Genomic DNA, 20,609 nt, shown 5'->3' on the forward strand with positions numbered 1-20,609 from the left:
TGAATGTCTAAGCCCAACTCCGTAGCACGTGACCCGGTAAAAACTGATATGTGGATTCTTTCGCATGTCCAACTATAATCCTAGAGGATAGTTTGCCGTTCAAAAAAAAAAACTATAGGATAGGAAGTAATTGAATGCATGTTTGGAAATGATTATATATTGTCATTAAAAAAATTATTTTAAAAATTAAAAAAAACTGCATGATTTTTTTTTTAAAATAAAATAAGCGAAACACACATTTTAATTTATGATATATAGGTTAGTAAAGAAAAGTAAGGAAAAAAAAATAAAGAGACAATTTTTCCCCATTTAATCCAAAAGTACAATGATCAAGGTTTTTTTTTTTAAAAAAATCATATTTTTCTTTAACTTTGTGTTGATGGATATAAGCATATCGCTCAATTAGATTCAATGATTTTGTGTTTTAGCTTATTGACTTTTGTTTGAAGTTATTGGATTGAAATATTTTAGTTTTCAAATTTCCTCTAATGTATAAGTAAAAATACTTCCTCTATTTCAGAACAAAATTTATTATAAAATATATGTTCATTTTACAAACCAATCTTATATGAATTTTTTTTTAAGGATACCCTTAATAAATACTTAGTGGGACATAAAAAGAATAAATTAATTAATTATTAATTAAAGAAATAAATAATATATTAGAAAGTTGTCTAATATTTTCTTTAAAATTTAACAAATTAATTACATTCCTTAATCCTTAATACTTGTACAAAAACCTTAAGCGTCATATATTCCAGAACGAAGTAACTAATTTTATATTAATTAAAAATTTAGTTAATATCATTTAATTTTCTTAATCTCAAATAAAAATAAAATTATTTCTAAAATATTGTTAATTGAAACTTGTTATCATAATTAAAAATGAGTGTTTAAAAATAAAATGAAAAATGTTTTAAAAATGATAGCATTAAATATGATAAAATTAGTTAGATTTATTTATACTTAAGTCTAACATATAAGACAACTTTTTTTCTTATATATATGAGTCTAAAGAAAATAACTCTCAATAACATAAATCATTAAAGGTTTAGTTAATAAGTGTCCTTAAAGCATTGATTAAGAAATTAAAAAGAAGAAAAAAAATATGTATTATATAAATTATAAGAAAACATAAAAAAAATAATGGATGATACAATTTTCTATCTTTCAATAAAAAAAATATTTTAATTTTTTTAATCTATACTCTTTAGAAGAACATTGATAAAAAAAATTATTTGCCATAATTAAATCCATATACTTAAATCTAATTTAATTATTGACTTTTGTCTTGAGTAACAAACTAACCCGATAAAAAATTAAAATAAAATAAGTGCATGCCTAGGCATAGGTGAGTGTAAAGTTGCACCCCTGTCAAGGAAAAGGTCTGTAACCTAAAATATTGCTACGTGTCACAGCCGAATTTAAATGTCCCAAAAGAACTTTACGTGTTACATGATCCCGTGATGAGCGCGCGGTTCCATCTCCACGGGACGGAAACCCAATAGGCCAGTACCTTTAACAAATGTGTCTTACTAGTACTAATTAAATATCTTTCCACTTTTCTTAAAAAAAAAAATAATTTTTATTTCATTTATTTTGTTCTTGGATTCTCTTTTGAATTGTGTTTTGATTTGAATTTACGAATTTATGCATGTTTAAATTAATTTATTTGAGTTTAACTTGTGTGGAAAATATCTTTTTAATAAATTTTAGGTAAATTCAATAAATTTTAAATAAATTTGATATTCATGTTCTTTAATAATATTAAATCCTTAATTATTATGTAATAGTGATATTGGAAGGAGGGACTCACCAAAAGTTAATTAACCACCTTCTTTGGCAAAGATTAATTAATAATAAAATTAATGAATATTTTGCATTATGTTAAAAAAATTTAATTTATTTTGTTTTCATATAAGAATTGATAATAACCGGCTGGGTTGACGGAGGAATATGCGGGTGCAGCTTTGGTTTCGCACGTGGTTTCGATTTGTGTTTTTTATTTATTTGTGGAAATTAAAATAGAACAAATTTACATCCTTTCAAATGTCATCTTTATTTCTTGTCGGAAGATTGTAGTTTTTGTTCAGAAAAGAGGTGAGAAATTGCTTTTTTGACTTGTGTCGCGACAAATGGTACAATTAGCAACCACATGGTACCGACTACTACCGACCAAATCATGCCTGTTTAATAATTTTGTATTTTTGTTTATTCTATAAATGCCTTAAGTTTGATGATAATTATGGTTCTGACAATTTGTCCAAGTATGGTTTTGATTATTAATTTATATTTTGATCCACAGGACCCAAAAGAATGGCCAATAATTGAGGCATTGCCATCTTATGGAAGAGGGAGAGAGAGAGGCTATGAGGAAGACATATTAGCCTTATACATGGAAATGGCATTAGCAATGCTGTCATTACAGGTAACATCAAAGCTTTTTCCTTTCCTTCAATTCATTTAGTGCAACAACAAATTAATCCATGAAAGAGGAAGGGAACAAAAAAATTCCCTCCTGGGATTTGTATTATGCAAGAATCAAATTCAGGTTATCTCCAACAAATTCAACTGTGTGTTACAAACTGAACTACATACATTAAATCCGGTGGGATCATGCTTCCGGTTGGATAAGGTTGCAAGTCTTATTTTTTCTAATTTTTTAATCTTTAGTTCTTACAGAAATGAGACTTTAGTATATAGCATGTTTAGCTTAGTTTTTTTTTTCTCTCTCAAAGCAATTATATTTTAAAAAAATTATCAGGAAATTTGGAAAATAGTTATTCTTTAAAATATTATTGAAACACTTAATTACCACCAAGCAGCTAGATCAACTGACTTCTTGGATATACAACCACACGTTTTGAATATACAATTGTATTAAATACATATGTTTTAGAAAAATAATGAAATAGTGACTTTTTCTAATTTATCAAAAGTATCTTTCAGTTTGTCATAAATGTTTATTAATTGGATGCTTTTTCAATAATTATCTTCCTATATATTATTGAATCCAAGTCATAAAATAATACTAGATTAAATAAAATTAATTATCCTAATCTTTACACTTTTCTTTTACAATCAAATGAGATTTTAAAATAATACTAGAATATTTTCGTACAGCGTAATACAATAGAATAAAATAACCATACTATAACAAATAGTTATAGTGCTCTTTTATGGTTATTTTCAATGGCGTAGGAACCGTGTATACAATAAATAAAGGATTTGCTCTCCTCCAACCATCACAATTCACAGCCTTATTCGGTTCAAGACATCAACTGCCATAAATAGAAGCATGACCTAAAAATTGACAGGTTAATTTATTTGAATTCTTCCATTTTTAAACTGAATAAATAAAATAAATTCATGCTCAAAACCCATCACATTCTGCTGCTGTCATATATACTAGTGATGAAATACAACAAGTTCTACTGTTCTAGCCGATCCATTAGATCGCATAATGTTTCTTACAAGCAATGCATCACACTGGCTAAGCCAGCAGTGAACTCCAAGAATGTCATCATAACTTGTTTCATTGGCAAAGATGAATTCGTCACATCGATCATCAACACCTTTAGCTTACACATGTTCACATATTATATAATGCTGAACAAAAAGACTAAACAATATTGACCAATTCAAGATGAAGATAATAAAATCCCATTCTTCCTTCTTCCTAATGTTTTTTATAGCCATTATTACCTGCAAACATGTTTCTTTAGCAGAATGTGATAATGTGAAGGACTATTGCCCTACAATTCCACCCCAAAAGCAAACCATATTCCTAAATGGCTTCCCCAGCTGCGAGAACCCAAATAACACAATTGCACATGATTTCAAGAGCATGGAACTAAGCCAGTCTGGTTCAAGAGACAAGTTTGGTTCATTAGTTAAAATTGTTACTGCTTACAAGTTCACCTCCACAATCACCCTAGAGCCACCGAGATGATCTATGTCAGACAAGGTGAGGTGGTGGCTGCGTTTCTCAACACTCAGAACCAGCTCTTCCAGAAGAATCTCAGGGCTGGTGATGTGTTTGTGATCCCCAAAGGCTTGTTTCACTTCTTGTTGAATCGTGGTGCACAAGTTGCAACTGTGTTCTCTGCGTTTAACAGCCAAAATCCCGGGTTGGGATCACTCACTTCTATTCCTTCTGACACCTTGGAATCGGTTGAGAAGCTTAAGAGGAAGGTTATCTCACTTTCTGAAGTAGAACTTAATGGTGTTAGTGATTTGACTTCTGCAGTGTTGGATATCATTCACACTTAACCATTAATTCAGAGTATTATTATATCATGATTCTTGACTTTCTGTAATTTGTTGCACACTACTGCTATTTATATTATGTGTTTGTGCTCTTGAGACTAAGGAATGTTCACTATAGAATTAATAAATTTAAGTTTTATACAATCAAAACAATTATTTTAAAATATTTTAACATCTAAAATATGTTTAGTTACAAATCTTTTACATCTTTTTTAAATTTAAGAATTATCATTTGAGTTTGCTGGTAGAAAAATTAGTGAACATGTATATAAGTAGAATTTTATAAATTCAATAATATAGCATTTTTAAAGTGGAATATCGTCTAACATGATTAAAAGCTAGTTATTCACCAAATATTATATTCATATTTTAAATAAATTGTAACTTTGATTTTATCTTGTCATCTTTGTTGTTGTGAACTTTACATTTTTTGTCTATTGGTAAAATTGCTAACTATATTTAATTTTAAACGAAGGAAAGAGTAAAGTTATAAAATCACATATATTCTATCCCTTGGGCAAATATTTTTATATATATAAAAAAAGTTTTTATTAAATTTGATTACTTTTTCTGTTAATTAAATCTTGAACAATTATATAACTCAGCATGAATCTCCTATTATTATAAATTTATCTTAAAACTACGAAGGAAATCCTCCTATATATAAATAATGGTATTACCCACATATTCCTATTTTGATTTTTTCCCCTTTTCATCTAGTCTCTTTTGTAGGTCATCACAACAATTGCTTATACAAATCAATACAAAATTAGACAATTTTTACCTAGCAATATTGGTCGAGGACATGAAGTATATGTATTATACCACTTGCGAAGTTCTCTTTGCCGTTTGAATATTATAAATAAAAAATAGTTTTTTGAAAAATATTAGCTCTATTGTTTAGTTCACAAAAATGAATTTTTTTAACCTAGATACTTATACATGACAAATAAACTCATATCCACAAGTATCACTCAATACATGTTCAATATCCATACTTTTTCTCGCACCTGGCAATATAATTATTAAATTATCCTTAATTTGTATTATGTATATTAAACAATTAATTTTATTAAACTTTTATACTTAGTGATTATTGTCTATTTTTTTCTATTTTTTAATACTAAAACTAAAACTCTAAGGAAAACATAAGTATAAGGAATTACAATCTCTCTCTCAAGTCTCATGTTTAGACATAGTTTTTAGGTGATATGAATATAATTTTCATAGGATTTTATATTCGATTATGACAAATTTATTGTCTAAGCTTGACTCCTTGAATAAATAATATATTCAGGCCTATTTTAAAAAATTAAAATTATTGATATATTTTTTTTGCATTTTTTAATTATTAGGCGATGACAAATATGAGGTTGTTATAATGGATCCCCGTCAGGAATGTGAAAAAAATCTATACCCACCAAGGATGAAAATGGGTTTGGAGAATCACATACTCCTCCCCGCCTTGTCTCATCCCATTGTCATATCTAATAAGGTTTAAATTTTTTGTTAAAAAAACATTTGATCATCAACATTTTTTCACATGATTTTTTTATTTGGCTCTAATAATTTGTTAATGTCATCATTAATTTGATTTGCAAGCATATTTCCTAACATAGGAAAGGAACATAAAAAAATGAAGGGAAATAAATGGGTAAAGGATTTACAAAAAATAAATAAGAGAAGTTATTTATTAATTAATATTTGTTTGTTACAATCATGCATGAATATATTTTTTCACTGCATGGATATTATTTCTCCTCATAACCTTTTTCTTAAACATTCTTGTAACAAAATATTACTTGTCTAACACTCCTGCAAGCAAAAATGCATCACATAAGCCACAAGATCACCAGCATCTAACACACAAAGTCAATTATCTAGAAAAACATGTAAAATCATAATTAATTCAATTATAAAGATGATGAATACCAATGTTAATGTCAATGGACTTACTTAAGCCACGATCAATAATTCAATGGTAGACAGTTGCGATGGATATTTTATGACATCTTGCAAGACAATCATCAATACATTCTGCATAACCATGAGCACCATTTTGTAGTAAAGGTGCACATTCTACATCACATATGTGACCACAATTGGTTTTACCAGACTCATTGCTTTGCTCCATTTGTACAAACGAAGGATTTGTAATTAGCTTCTGTGAAACCAAGCGTAATCATGATCATAATTACAACTATAGTAGTTCTTATCTCATTCGTTGCCATAACTCGTGTCCAAGTCATACAATCTATCTATCTATTATGTATGAATGTTAAGTTCTTATTGTGATGCATCAAGGAAAATAAACAAATTTATAGGGCAATAAATAATGCATATAAAATACACTACCACATACGTTATTTTTAAGCAACATTCAATAAAATAGCGTTTACTAAAACGTTACCAAAACCTTTAATAAATCTCATTTTGTAACCATTTTAAACTAAATGTTACTACTATTTTATCTATTTATATTACATTATCGCCCCCTTTAAAATATGTTGAACTGGTAATGCAACGGTACCAGTGATCACCATCACTTTCAAGTTGAATAAGGAAGGAGCAATTTTACTGTAAATAAAAAAATAAAAAGGATCAGGTTTCTTTGGTTTAAAACCAATATGGATACGTCTACAACATGTGAGTTCTCTGGGCTGTTAATTTGTTAAATTGTCTTGGATATCTCTTCTTTTTTTTATCCACTAACTTTTATATTGAAATCCCACCACTTAAGCTACTTCATTAACACATCAAAGATAAAAATAATCGAAAAAACCGATCGCTCAAGGACTAACTAATAACAACCTCAGATTATTACTTGTTAATTTCAGTATTTGTTAAAAATGTGAAATTTAAATATTTGATTAAATGTTATTTATTTGTCAAAAATGTGATAATATTAAAGAAAAAAAAACATGAATAAAAGTGATGTATACTTAATGTGATAAGAGTTTTTTTTTTCCGTCCTAGTTCAAAGATCGCATCGCAGACATTCTCTAACTCACTACTAAATAAAAAACCAATCCTGTTCTAATACGTAACTAATGTTAATCCAAAAAAAAATTAGACGTAGAGAGAATCGAACAATGATTCTCCGGCTAAATAATAAAACATCTTTTTAAGTTTTTTTTTTTTTTAATCTTCTAGTACTCATTATCTTCCTTACTATTGCATCTTCTCCCACTCCTACTTAAAAATTAGTTTAAAAAACAAACACAATCAAACACGGCTGCAGCATTCTATTCTATATTTCTATACAAAGTAGATAAAACTCGGTTGGTTGGTCATCAATTTGAATTTCCTTTTCATTTTGTTTAGTAATATTTGACAACCAACGTACTAATTATGTTTGCTTAGTGAGGTATGGATTTTGTAAGACAACGTGACAGCCAAGGGATAAGGGGTAAAATTTCCAATCCCTGTATGATGTCGTGTAAGATCACCATCTTCCCTTCCTCAACATACCAAAATGAGATGATGAAAATTGCATAAATAACATAATATAACACACACACACACATACAAATAAAGTAAAGACACCAAGAACTATATCCTCTTCCAAAACATTGCTTGTTATCTATCAACTGTGGCAGCAAGATAAAATTCACTACTAGTTTCATGATAGAATATAGTAAAATGTATAGGTAATGCAGATGCATTCAAAAAACAGGGAAGAAGGTAAGTGTGGTAATAAAAGATCAAAATATTTGTATCAGAGGTGCCACACAACTAGCTCCAACCTGTTAAGCCTAACCTATCAGCAAGATTGTACATAACCAATTGATCCCAAACAGGGCCGAAGAGGCGTTCCCCTCCAATGGCAAATGTTAGACTCCAAGAACTGAGAAGTGTCGCACATACTGCAAACCCAATTGCAGATCCAACAACATCTGCACAAAGGCATCGATCAAACTAAATCAGCAGACAAAACAAAGGAAGGCATCTCAAAACAAATTCATTATATTGTAACCAACAACAACAACAACAAAGCCTTATCTAACTATATGAAGTTGGTACATGAATCACAGGACATCATTAAGCTCGGTTACAGGCTAAAGCTTCAACAACATTATTATAATTTTAAACAACCAAATTACTTAAAACCAGTTAGCTTATTCGACAATTAGTTCAACTACAACAATAACAAAGTCTTATTTCACCACATGAGGATGGCTACATAAAACACTCGACGTCATTCGACTCAACTCTCAGTTAAAGACAGATGCTTCAGCAGCGTTGTTTTAACCACCAAACTACTCAAAAACCAGTTAGCATATTCAACAATCATTTCAACCATAGCTAACAAGAATGAGATGAAACTACACAGCTGTGTAGAAGCAATGTAAATGAAACTAACTGTTACGAAAAGCACAAAGGCACAAACAAACTCATCATCAACATGAGATATTAAAAAGAGCATAAGTTCGAATTCTCAATACACCAGTCCCTTATTTAATTTTATTTTGTGCGAACAGATAAAGCAGATAGTAACAAACCCTAGATATTAGAAAACAGAAAACAGATGAAGCAAATAATAATTGAAAAGGAGTGCATAATTTTGCAAGTAATTGAGATTAGGTTAGGTTATGATACAGGGGCGAATGCGAGGGAAGGAGTGGGAGTGGCGAAGGACGGGCCAGAAGTAGAAGCAATTGACGGCCCAAAGGAGAGGGAGAAGAGCGAAGCCGAAAGTGTAGAACCTGCGAGCGTAGCCCACTGACTCTTCCTCCGACAGGCCCAATGGGCCGTCGATCGTTGGCCACAGCGGCATCGATGACGCTACCGAATTATTCCGATGAGGGTTAGGGTTAGGGTTAGGGTTAGGGTTAGGGTTAGGGTTAGGGTTAGGGTTAGGATTGTTGCTCTGAGACTGTGCCTCCATCTATGTGATCTGCCTCCACCGCGGATTTCTACGATAACCAAAATGAGATAAGTGGAAATAGAAACAAGTTGTCAAATCAATCTTATTGTGTTAACTAAATTTATTAATGTTTCTCAGTTTCAGTGTTAACCTACTTACTGTGCAAGTGGATCGTCGCGTTTCTTCGATTTTGCTTGATATGGCGTAGTAATTACAAAGACCAGCGGGACTTAAATTCAGATTAATCCTCCATTGTCTTAAATCTTATCTGTTTCCGTGTTCGAATCGAAAACACAAAAAGTAGCAAACAAATAGCTAATTAATTGGTTAGTTAATTAATACCAGACACTTTAACATTCTTTGTTTATTAAATTATAATTTTAAATTCACATTAGTTTTTATTTTTTTATTTTTAAACCAAAATCTCCTAGGAGTTAAACTCATACTATTTTATTAAATATAAAACAATAAGACACCGAGCCATTTATTTTATTTAACTAAATTATAAACAATATTTTACATGTATCATTAGTGAAAAATTATTAATTTTTTTTCAATTATAAATATACATATATATATTAAAATAAAATATTTAATATTTAATTTTAGATATTTTTATTTTTATTATAAAACCTTATTTTAATGTAAATTAATAAAATATTAGATATAATATTTCTTCTCGTTTATTATAATTTTTTAAAAATATATATAAACTAGTATACAGATTAGTAAATTTCAAATAATAATTAAATAATCTAAAAAAAATTCTACTTTTTATAATTAAAATAAATTTTTTTATTATTTATATATATAAATAAATTTACATAATTCTTATAAATTACATAAAATAATTTATTTGAATAGTTTACATATTAATTTATGAAATTTAATTATAAATTGATAAGATTAGAATTAAAATGTGTAAACTATTTAAAATAAAAATATATAAAATGATATAAAATAAATTAAAAATATAAATATAAAATAATATTTATAAAGTTAATTGGATAAAACAAATATCTTAGTGATATTATTTTATCTTTGTGTTAAAGGTCATAAGTTTAATTTCTATTAAGATTCCTTTTAGTTTTCATTTTATTTAATTTTTTGTCATATAATGTGTCATGTCAATCATCTATATAAGCGTTATGTCAAAATCAATACATCACATGAAAGTCAATATTTCACTTTAAATGATCAACTGATAAAAAAAATTAAAATTACAATTTAGCCTATATTTTTCATAATTATTCATTTGATTCCTTAATCATTTAGAAATATTCAATTAGGTCCCTCTTTTTTTTTTTTACAAATTGACATTTATATAATAAGTTAATTATCTTTTTTTAGATGAATTGGATCTCAGATGTTAATGAGGGCATGCTTCAAGGTTCCATTGTAGCATTCCTAATTGTCGCCTTCTAGGTGACTCACACGGTAATTCCCGCAATCACACTTCATTCAATTCCTTGTTGGTCAAAATACTCCATCGGTCAAAATTCCTCTATAGGTAGTCCTTTTCAATATTTCGACAATTTGTTTCGACTGCTTTCAGGATCAATATCTATCTCCGCAAATTAATATGAGACCTTTTAACGTGTTTTGTCCTTACTCACACACTTTCTAGCAAACTCTCCACAAGATCACCAATTTCATAACTACTTGAAGTCAAACATGCTTAACTATGAATTTTTTAAGTGATAGGCCACCAAAACGTATATGCATCTTATTGGTATAGGTAGTACCAATTAATTCATTTAAGTCATCATCAAATGTACAGTCTCATATCGGATTCCTCTCATTTTGATGTGATTTGCACACGGTGTTACATGTTCACCAGCTTTAGCCTCATTCATTCTCGAACCACACCGTATTGAGAAAGAAGGTATGCTCTGATACCATTTGTAACATCTTAATTGTTGACTTCTCAACAACTCACACTCTACGACACTTCACATGGTGACACTTCACTCAAGTTGGTCACAATCCACCTCCAGAACCTTCGATAGGTAATTCTTTCTGAGACCTCAACCATCAACTCCGACTACATCTAGGATCATTAATTGTCCCCATAAACTAACATGAGACTTCAGAGTGAGAGTTCTTAAGTTGAGCTAAAACATTTTACATTGATTTTAGAGTTTAACGTTTATGTACTAACAATGTAAAACAGTTCTACACAATCATTTAATCACAAATCACCGTTTGAATTACTTTTAAGATAATTATTTTAAAAGTTAATAAAGTTACCATACATATTAAGTTGTGATTGGATGAGTGAGTCCATAATCGTTTTTTATTGTTGTTGATTTTATCATAAAATAAAATTCTAATCCTTCAGTAAATTTTAATAATATAATATATTTCTATATTAAAATTGAGAATTAAAAGATTAAAAGTTGAGATATACTAGTAATACTTAACTTTAGATTCATACTTTAATGTACCGAAAACGTTGATTTGAGTTTTTAACTTCTTTATTTCAATTTCATCTTCTAAGTTATGAAAATCTAACAACGTTTCTATCTAACATTGCACTAGTAACGTTATAACTGACTTATGTGGCATTCAATTAACATTGAATTCAATGTGGTTTGGAAATTCAAAAACAAATTAAAAATGAAAATGTGTTTGTTATGAGATTGAGTTCCCGTAGAAGGTGACTGTAATCTTCTTCCCTTCCGATGGCTTTCCCATCGTGTTCTGATTGTAGAGTTATTTGCTGCACAGTACAGTAGGTACAAATAGTAACCAAGAGATTCATCCAAAAAATAGGTAACCAAGAGACTGAAGAGAGAATATTCTTGGGGTGCCATAACTATAGGCTTCTTCTTGATAAAAGGTAGTATAATGTCACTGTATTCTGTATTTGGCCTATTAGCAAGATAGATCATCTGCTCATAAACTATTGCATAGGCTTCTTTCCTATAGTATACTGGGATACAATTTTCTAGATTAAGATTCATATGGTTCATGCATGAAATGGAATGACGACATGAAATCTCAGTTGACATTCATGCCCTGCATGAACACTCTTTTGTGTTCAACTTTACCCCACACCTATCACCCCAAAAGTTGATATTTCTGACTTCTATTTTGAACCCATTATTCTATAAGAAAGTAATTTCTTCAAGCACTGTGACAAAACTGATAATAGGTTTCCCTTTTGGTCCAACGATCACACTGTTGAATGTTTCAGACATATTCAGTAGGGCATCACAATTGGAATTAAATGAAAATCTCGATCTACTCCAAAATCCAGGAGGTATTTTCAGTGAGAGCATGTAGGCTTCCCCATTGACCTTTCTCATTTCATTTGTCTTTCCCACTCTTGAGGGCATGCTGCCAAAGCATTTTCCACATTTACACAATTACACCTTTAATTACTTGGCAGGAAATCTCTTTTTAAAATTGTTGCATAGCTTCCTAACAAAATCTCTGTTCAACCTAAGTTAATATAAGCTCTTGAAGTACAGGGTGTAAACCCTTGGCTGAACTACAAAAATAAAACAGACTGAAATGAAACTGAAAAATTAAATTAAAGGACCAACCTAAACGGTTAATACAAGTTAAAGGACTAAATTAAAACTTAGAAAAAGTTAAAAGGACCTAAATAAAATGTAATGAAAATTTAAAGGACTGAGTTGAGATTACCTTTTGCTGGTCAAAGATAAATGTATATGATTAGCATGCAATTCTTCCTCCTAGATATCAACAGCTCCAAAACCAGTACCATAAGTCCTTGTTTTCCCCTTCAACCAATTGGAAGCTTTTAATCAATAGGATCTCTTTCAATTGCAGCTAGTATTTGGCCTCCATGGCACCCCTTCAGGAAGCAACCATCAAGTCCTACAATTAGCTTGCACCTCATACTAATAAATTGTTTGAAATGCTGGTAACATCTGTTGGTTAGGATTCTCAAGATTAGCCTCATCTGTAACAAGAATCAAAACGCACATAATCAGCCAATATGTAAGATCCCATTTACATTGAAATCGTCTCACTTCATTATCCACTAATAGATGGTAAATTAGTTTAGAATTAACTACTATAATTTCATTGGTAAATAAAATTATAGTAACAAAATTTAAAAATTCTTGTAGCGTTTGGACAAGTTATTGTATTTGTTAGATTTGGTTTTCATGTTTCCGTTTTCATAGGTATTCTTACAGAGATTGCAAACATAAATATAAATTATCCTACACCACAGCACGCTTGTCCCGTTCCCAATTCAACTACTCCTTTCCCTGCATAGATGCCTCTTTCAGCGTTCTATCCAACCAATTCAGCCCCCTAAAAAATTTCAAGGAATATTCTTGTTGTTTGTTAGAGGATGGAGCAAAGAGACCTTCCATGAACGACGTTGTTTGGATGCTACCGAGGAAGTTAATGAAAAGAAACAGAACTGGGAAAATGTTTTTTACGCACTAAAGCTGTGAAGTCATAGCACTGGCTTTGAAATGAATGACATAACCACACCTCTGCATCAAAATCAGATGCATCTAGCATTACACCCCGAACTCCATTCTACAAATGAAACGTGTTAGAAATAATAATAATAATAATTAGAAAATGAAGGGTTGTGAGTTACTATTAGAAGATGAATGGGTGAGTTAATATGAATTTTGGGGCATTATTTTTCTAACCACTATGTATTTGAAGGGTATGACATTATGTCCATTTAATGTCTTAATTGAAGACTTATGTAATGCCTGTGAGATTGCTCTACTATAAATAGAATACCAAATCATATAGCCAAGTGTGCCAAATGAAGAGAATCTTCTCTGTTATTTTTCTTGTAGGTACAATCTTAGTTTTAGTTCTCCCTTTCAAAGGTGTTGCAGAATTTTCATTTTCTGATGTACCATTCTTACAATATGCTCAGAAGTGGATATCTTTTGCATTATCAAGTACCATCACCCTCAACATCTTCCACGCAACATCCACTTTACCATGTCCCGCATCCTTTCCACCATCAGCTTCACCTTCACGTTTGCCTTGAGTACTCACAATGTCCATCACTTTAGGTTCCTCCACTGGATGCACTAAATATAATTCCACCTTTCCAAGATAAGCTTAACTACCTTTGCCATTTCCATAGCACTATAATCATATCTCACTTCCTTTAAACCAACATTTAGCTGCTTCCCTTCTGTTTTATACCACATAATTTCTATGCATGCATAACCTATTTTCATTATTTGGTCCAAACACTCCCAATTACGTCGCTTGGACACGCAGAGACAGAGAGCCATGTCATTAGCATACATAATGGTGTCGTTTTAGAATGTCACAAACTGATGTAAAGTTTGTTGCCATTCAACCATAGTGTATTTTCAGTCCCATATTACAATGTTTATATGGTAGAAGTGATTTCATATTTCTTAACAACTACAAATAAAAAAAAAAATCAATTCAAGGTCATGATATTTTCAAAGATTATAAATATATTTAAATCATTTTCATAAACAAAAATTTAAAAGTATGGTAAAATATACAAATTGAAGAAAATAGTCTTTATAAATTCCTTTTATTTTTTCTCTCTTATCACCTAAATCTAAAAGAAGTTATTTATTCACTATTTTAACTTAAAAGAATTTTATTCCTTTTTTTTTTATTGTATTTGAACACATAATTGATATTATTACCTTTCAATACAGAAAATTTCAAAACGCTAAAAGTAAGATAAAAAAAAAGTTAATAAATTATTTTTCAAATTTTTATTTATTTTAATTATATTTGAATACTAATTAACTTTTATCACCTAATGTAAAGATTTTTTTTCCATGTTATATTTTATTTATTTGGTATTTGAACACAAAATATTAAGAATATAAATTTTTTTATTGCACAATTTTAACTAAACCTGAAAAATCAGATTAAGATCAACATAATTTATTTATTTTTAAAAAAATCTCTTTTTTTATTGCATTTGAGTCCTAAAGAAGATCAAAGAAAAAATAAGGATGATTAACTACTTTTTTCATTTCAATTAGAATTTTCATATCAAGCAAATCATAATGTGATGATACATGGGAATAAGGAAGTCACATGATGCAAAATTAGTGGCAATTTTTCCTCCCAGTCTGAGCCAATGCAATCAATCCAAGCAGCCCCTTCCTCAAAAGATCCAAACGAACATGGACCAAAAATTGTCCCTTGGAGAAGGAATCATGAACCATCACCAAGTTGGATATATGAAGAATGGGAGAGTCAGTTTAGTTTAGCTGATGCCATCTCTTGACAACACCTCAGAGACTTGGACTGAATGTCCAACTGAACCCAGAAATCAAATTCCATTTACTGTTCTTCAGGATTGAGATCTCTCTCGGATTTTGGCTCTAGCAAAAAACACTCCTGCCAATAGACCTACAAATTGCATTTATAGCTTCAGTGACGAAACTAAGTGTAATACAAACTTGTGCCAATGCACTCTACAATAATAATGACAATGAAGATAGTAACACTTTCAAATCAGTTAATTTAAAGAACTAACCAAACAAAATGCTAGCAGAGTTCTCCAAACTAGTGGGAACTTTGAAGAGAAGGATGCCAGCAATAGAAAGTGGTATCTTGTTCAGTGAACCTACAAGACTGCAGATGGCAAACTAGTCAGATATGTCTAAACAAATTAATATACTGGCATTTTTCTGATAACACAATGCATTAAAGACTAGAATCTATAACTAAAAAATATTTGTTCCAACAATAATTCATATCTGAGTTATAACCAAGGTGAATGCATTGTTAAGTAGTCATCTCACAAAAACTAGGGAGGCAAGACTTATTTGCTTCAAATGAGATCCTGCCAACACTAAGCCATAGGAATAGGACCGTCCTAGAACAATAAAGAAGCTAATCTAAACCAAAATACACACAGCTTTGGACACACATTATCCTTGACATGAGCCCTACTATTCATGAAGTCCAATTTCAAAAGAAACTGTTAAGGAATTGTAACTATATTTTAATTTACTGCATTTAGGAATTAGAGATAAAAGGTGGATATGGGCCATTCTCTCTCTCTCTCTCTCTTCTCTCTCGAGGGAGTGAGCAATTGGCACTTCTGATCTTACCTATAAGTTGTAGCTCCAGTCTGATGAAGAAACCACATGGATGTGAAGCTGATTGCTAGACCCAAAAATCCACTAAAGGTCATCACCAACCAAAAGCTAGGCAATCTCAGAAGTGGCCTGTAAATTAAAATACATAATATTAGAAAAAGAATGACATGGTGTGAGTAGCTTCTTATATCTGTCATCAACATAACCACAACAAATTATGACATAAAAACACATTTCTTGAGATTCCAGATCTGTGTTTGTATAAAGAAAAACAGAAGGCAAAAGATAAAATTGGGATGTTCTCTTCATGATACATTTTAGGACAAAACTTACATACAGTTCCTTAGATGATGTATGTATTGTTTTCCAATCAGAATTGGAGTTTTACCTCTGTAATTTGCATAATCCTTTAATGCAAACCTTTTTTTATTCAAATTATCAAGGTGACACTCCAATTTTGATAGAACAATACAAACAACTATCGAATATTATCAAAGTTGTGTTACATTTTAACCTATGAGAACACATAATCTTGTAGAAAATGAAGTATGCCAAGCACATAATATTGAGTCCAATCACAAAAATATAGGAAAAAACTCACGTGCTTAAGAGATAATCCATCTCATTGAAAACAATAATCAGGAAAATTCCCAAAGGCACAGAAAGGGTGTTGTTCAACAAGACCATTGAAAACTCATTTAAATTTCCAGATTTAGTAACTTGCTTTGCTGTATCCATGACCCTTTGGAGCATCAACTGCAGCAACAAAATAAAAACCGATTAATCAGCAAACTTGACTAAAAGCTGAATTCAGTGCTATCTACATATACACATTAATACCATAGTATGTTATCCTTTTAAATCAAAACCACACTAAACCTCCCACATGTACAAGTGTTAGAAGTAATTGAGTAATATGATTCTAGAAACCCCACCAAAACAATTAAAATATCAAACTGAAATGCATTGAGTATGTTCTCACCAGGACTAGGTGTTGAATAATTTGTCTACATGTTGGGAAGTTTGATTGGATAAACTGATCAATTCACTTCACCCATGATAAACTATAGCAATTCATATAACTTTTTTCATTTAATTTTACTTTGTCTTTCAACCAAGTCTAAACCAGTCCTTAGCACAGAGAGATGGAGAATCCTAGGGACTAGGGATACACTATGACCATGATAACAACATGCCCAAGGAGATAAAACTTCGTCTTCGTACCCCATTGCCCGGAGGCTCTTCGCTATGCGAAGGTATGGGAGAGGGATGTTGTACGCAGCCTTACACATACACATCACACAGGCATCCTGCTTTTCTATGTTATATAGACTTGTATGTTACTATTGAAAGTGGTGATATTATACATAATGTGACTATTCCACCAAAAGTTTTAATGATGACATGTGTTCAGATCATTATTGAAACAACCAAAAGTATTAAATTGGGCTAAAAGAGTAAAACATGAGAACATTATAATGTGATAGAAACCTGATGATATCTTATTACAAAGAATAGGGAAAACCTCCCCTTATTACAACACTGCTGAACTTTGAGGGTTTGTACCTCTTAATGCCTAAAGTCCCCAATTCTCTCAGAAATATCTTTTCTTCTATTCTATACATGTGATACCTTTCACTGATGGTAAGTTTGTAACTAACTAACTAACTGCTCATTGTATGTAACTACTATGTCATCTAACAGAGTGTTCATAAACAAACAGTGATATTTAGTAAGACAAACACATGATTGAATTTATGAATATATAATAATATATGATTAATATTCTAACTCTCAAGTCAAGGACTAACAGTTATACGTGCAATGTGCAAAACAGCACTGCAAACAGAATAAAACTTGTAGTAAAGATACATCTTGCAGCATTCTGCTGAAATTTCAAAACATCCAGGAAGTAATACAAAGGTAAGCAAAGTGGAATTAAAAATGAATGAAACTCATTGAGACAATGAAGCCTAAAATCACAAAACATCAATACTCACAGAATATGATGCAGTTAAGAAACAGTTTAGTGTCTGCCAAGCATAGCCAACTGCATTGAAAGAGAGATCAGTAATCCCTCCAGTTATTGCTGAAATGATCTGCAAAGGAAAAGGGAAGCTCTTTCAGGCTGCTTTTTAAGCAAAAAGTTGTTATGTTTTGTAAGGCAAGGATCCAACTGATGCATAGTTCCGACAGTCTTAACAGTAAACAGCTAAAGAGTCTAACAAAATAAAACATGTTTATAAAGAGTATGAAATTGAAACTGACAAGCCACCCAGCAATAAATGCATTGCTGGAAGCAGGATAGAACCCTGCAAAATAATCCCCATATCAGCTGTGACAGCCCAGCCCTACATTTATAGAATTTGACATACAAACTTTAGGTAAGCTTGGCTACCATCCTAAAACACCAACCCACTCCAGACATAATTTATGTTCCTTTAAACAAAGGACTCAGCAAGAACTAATTCACGACATATGAATATTTTGGTTATGATTAGACAAGTAGTAAAATCTTCTCCATAGTGACTACATCATTGGACAACTATAATAAAACAATATTGTCAGCAAGAGTCATGGTTGTAGGAGGCGCATGCAAAATAAAGGGATTAAAAGATTCATATGTCAAGGTATAATATGTGAATTCATTATTCTACATCATAGTCAGGGTCTCAAACAGCCAAAAATAAAGGGACTCCAAGATTCATATGCCAAGCTCTTCAACATACCATTAGAAACAAAGATGCCCAGACTTTACCATCATGGTGCTTCTTGAACAAATACATTTCACCAAGGGCGGTTATGACATTAGTAACATTCTTCAGGACTGTCACCATGGCTACATTAATGTATTTCAAACTGCACATAATACAAATGGATAAGTATTGCAAGCAAGAGAGTGTAGCAAAGTGCTCTATTGTAAATTCAGTCCATATATTGACACCGGCACAGATAATAAATGTCAACATCACATGTTTGACAATAAAAAGTTAGTACAACTTTAGAACTCCATGCTACAAAATAAGAATAATTATTCTCTGAATATTAGCATCTAAAGCACTAGTAGCAGATGAAACATTGAATGGTAAAAACTAAAAAGCCAGTCACAAAGCATCTGCCACAACCATCCCCTTTGGTAAGACCATCAGTCAATATATTCCAACTAAAAGAGAGAATGAAAACATAACAATAGCCACAATGTAGAAGACTGCATACCTAAACATGCTTGTAACGAGCATTCCAACAAATATAAAATTCACAGGCAACCAGACCTTGATCAATCTCCACGTCAGCGGCTCAGTTGAAACTAAACCCAGAAGGCTCAACACGGAAACAATAGCAACTGAAATTAAATTCTGCATCCACACAAAAAAGTGTCAGAACCAATCCAGTTCAAGCAACTCCCACATCACTACACAATACACAAAAGGGTAAAAAAGATTCAAAGTACACCAAATCAAAATTACCTGGTACAACATCAAGGATATCCCCGCATTAAAATCATAGCTTGAAAGTACAAGCTTGTTGACCAATATCATGCCACATGAGGAAAAACAATAAGCAAGTCCAGACAACAAGGCCTGATTGTAGACTTTAACTCCCCTTCCATTTCTTGGTGTTCTTACTTTATCTTTGTCCGACTTGGCATTTTCCAAGTCATGATGTTCTTCATTGGGAGAAGAAGGCTTCATTTTCATGTGATCCAGTTATGGCGTAAGCTGAATTGACACACGGAAACAAAAGAAAAGGAGCAACAAAGTTCACAGTTCCACAGCGTTTCAAGCTATGGAGCTCAGGATCGATGACAAGTGAAGCGACGCGTGGAAAGGAAAAACCTTTTTCACAAACCCGGGTATGTTTATGATCGACGAGAAAAACCCATCAAGGATCAACACCGTGATCGTTGAAACAGCGAGAATTGGATGGAATATGAGGCAAGATGCGAAGAAATTCGGGGATTAAATGACCCAGATGTACAGAGCGAACAAAGGAGGGGTTGGGAATTTTGAAAGTGGAAAGAAACTTCGTTGCGTTTAAAGAAGGAAGAATGAAGATACCAACTTTTGCGAATTTTTCTTTTATGGTTTTGTCCTTTTGCAATTCGCATGAACCGTGGATGGCAAAGATCCCCTGTTGCTGCTTGGGTTCGCCATAGCTTTGAATTAAATTGCTCAAAAGTCTTAAGGTTGTTTTTGATCTTTGAATGATGATGTCATTTCATTTGTTTCCCAATTTGCCACGGGTGATCATTGTTGGGCCTAAACTAATATAAATAAGGGTTAATTAAGTCTTTTAAAAAAATTAGTTTCATTCTATTGAAACATGATCACATGGCAAACTACCTTATGTGTTATTATATTTTGTCACAAACACCTTATTGTTATCTTATCATTTGACACTTACTTAAT

At 31.3% G+C, this 20,609-nt stretch overlaps 3 protein-coding genes across 8 annotated transcripts; 1 reads left to right on the forward strand and 2 right to left on the reverse strand.

Moving 5' to 3' along the window:
* Positions 1 to 2,257: 2,257 nt before the first annotated feature.
* Positions 2,258 to 4,371, forward strand: LOC100819992 (germin-like protein 11-1). The gene is given in 2 exon segments (XM_014775268.3): positions 2,258 to 3,917; positions 3,920 to 4,371. Coding segments are annotated over 2 exon segments (624 nt in total). The 5' UTR covers positions 2,258 to 3,646; the 3' UTR covers positions 4,273 to 4,371.
* Positions 4,372 to 7,831: 3,460 nt separating this feature from the next.
* On the reverse strand, positions 7,832 to 9,457 carry LOC102665782 (probable gamma-secretase subunit PEN-2). 6 transcript variants are annotated; one of them, XM_006578726.4, is made up of 4 exons: positions 9,296 to 9,439; positions 9,134 to 9,185; positions 8,869 to 9,091; positions 7,832 to 8,165 (listed from the first exon to the last, which is right to left on the reverse strand). In XM_006578726.4, exons 2-4 carry the CDS (start codon positions 9,155 to 9,157, stop codon positions 8,005 to 8,007), a joined length of 408 nt encoding a protein of 135 aa, XP_006578789.1. In that variant the 5' UTR covers positions 9,158 to 9,185; positions 9,296 to 9,439; the 3' UTR covers positions 7,832 to 8,004. The 6 variants fall into 6 exon arrangements, with proteins under 6 accessions (XP_006578789.1, XP_025984068.1, XP_025984069.1 ...); XM_026128283.2 differs by having other exon boundaries at positions 8,869 to 9,094; positions 9,131 to 9,185; XM_026128284.2 differs by having other exon boundaries at positions 8,869 to 9,094; positions 9,131 to 9,185; positions 9,292 to 9,413.
* A 5,646-nt stretch (positions 9,458 to 15,103) lies between these two features.
* Positions 15,104 to 20,435, reverse strand: LOC100775625 (GDP-mannose transporter GONST1). Its single transcript, XM_003522439.5, has 8 exons — positions 19,668 to 20,435; positions 19,417 to 19,556; positions 18,930 to 19,059; positions 18,201 to 18,299; positions 16,802 to 16,956; positions 16,213 to 16,329; positions 15,633 to 15,730; positions 15,104 to 15,505 (listed from the first exon to the last, which is right to left on the reverse strand). The coding sequence occupies exons 1-8, from the start codon at positions 19,896 to 19,898 to the stop codon at positions 15,447 to 15,449; spliced, it is 1,029 nt and encodes a 342-aa protein (XP_003522487.2). The 5' UTR covers positions 19,899 to 20,435; the 3' UTR covers positions 15,104 to 15,446.
* Positions 20,436 to 20,609: the final 174 nt, after the last annotated feature.

Source organism: Glycine max, chromosome 4 (assembly GCF_000004515.6).
Source record: "Glycine max cultivar Williams 82 chromosome 4, Glycine_max_v4.0, whole genome shotgun sequence".
Taxonomy (NCBI): Eukaryota; Viridiplantae; Streptophyta; class Magnoliopsida; order Fabales; family Fabaceae; genus Glycine; species Glycine max.

Bases quoted from the DNA above. Each gene is read 5' to 3' on its own strand.
- LOC102665782 (XM_006578725.4), bottom strand. From the start codon at position 9,157: ATGGAGGCACAGTCTCAGAGCAACAATCCTAACCCTAACCCTAACCCT. The intron at 8,166-8,868 runs GTATCATAACCT...GCCTTTGTGCAG, and splicing joins CTTCCCTCGCATTCGCCCCT to ATGTTGTTGGATCTGCAATT.
- LOC100775625 (XM_003522439.5), bottom strand. From the start codon at position 19,898: ATGAAAATGAAGCCTTCTTCTCCCAATGAAGAACATCATGACTTGGAA. The intron at 18,300-18,929 runs GTATGTTGAAGA...TTTCCTTTGCAG, and splicing joins GGGCATCTTTGTTTCTAATG to ATCATTTCAGCAATAACTGG. The intron at 15,506-15,632 runs GTTAGTTCTTTA...TGCAATTTGTAG, and splicing joins CTCTGCTAGCATTTTGTTTG to GTCTATTGGCAGGAGTGTTT.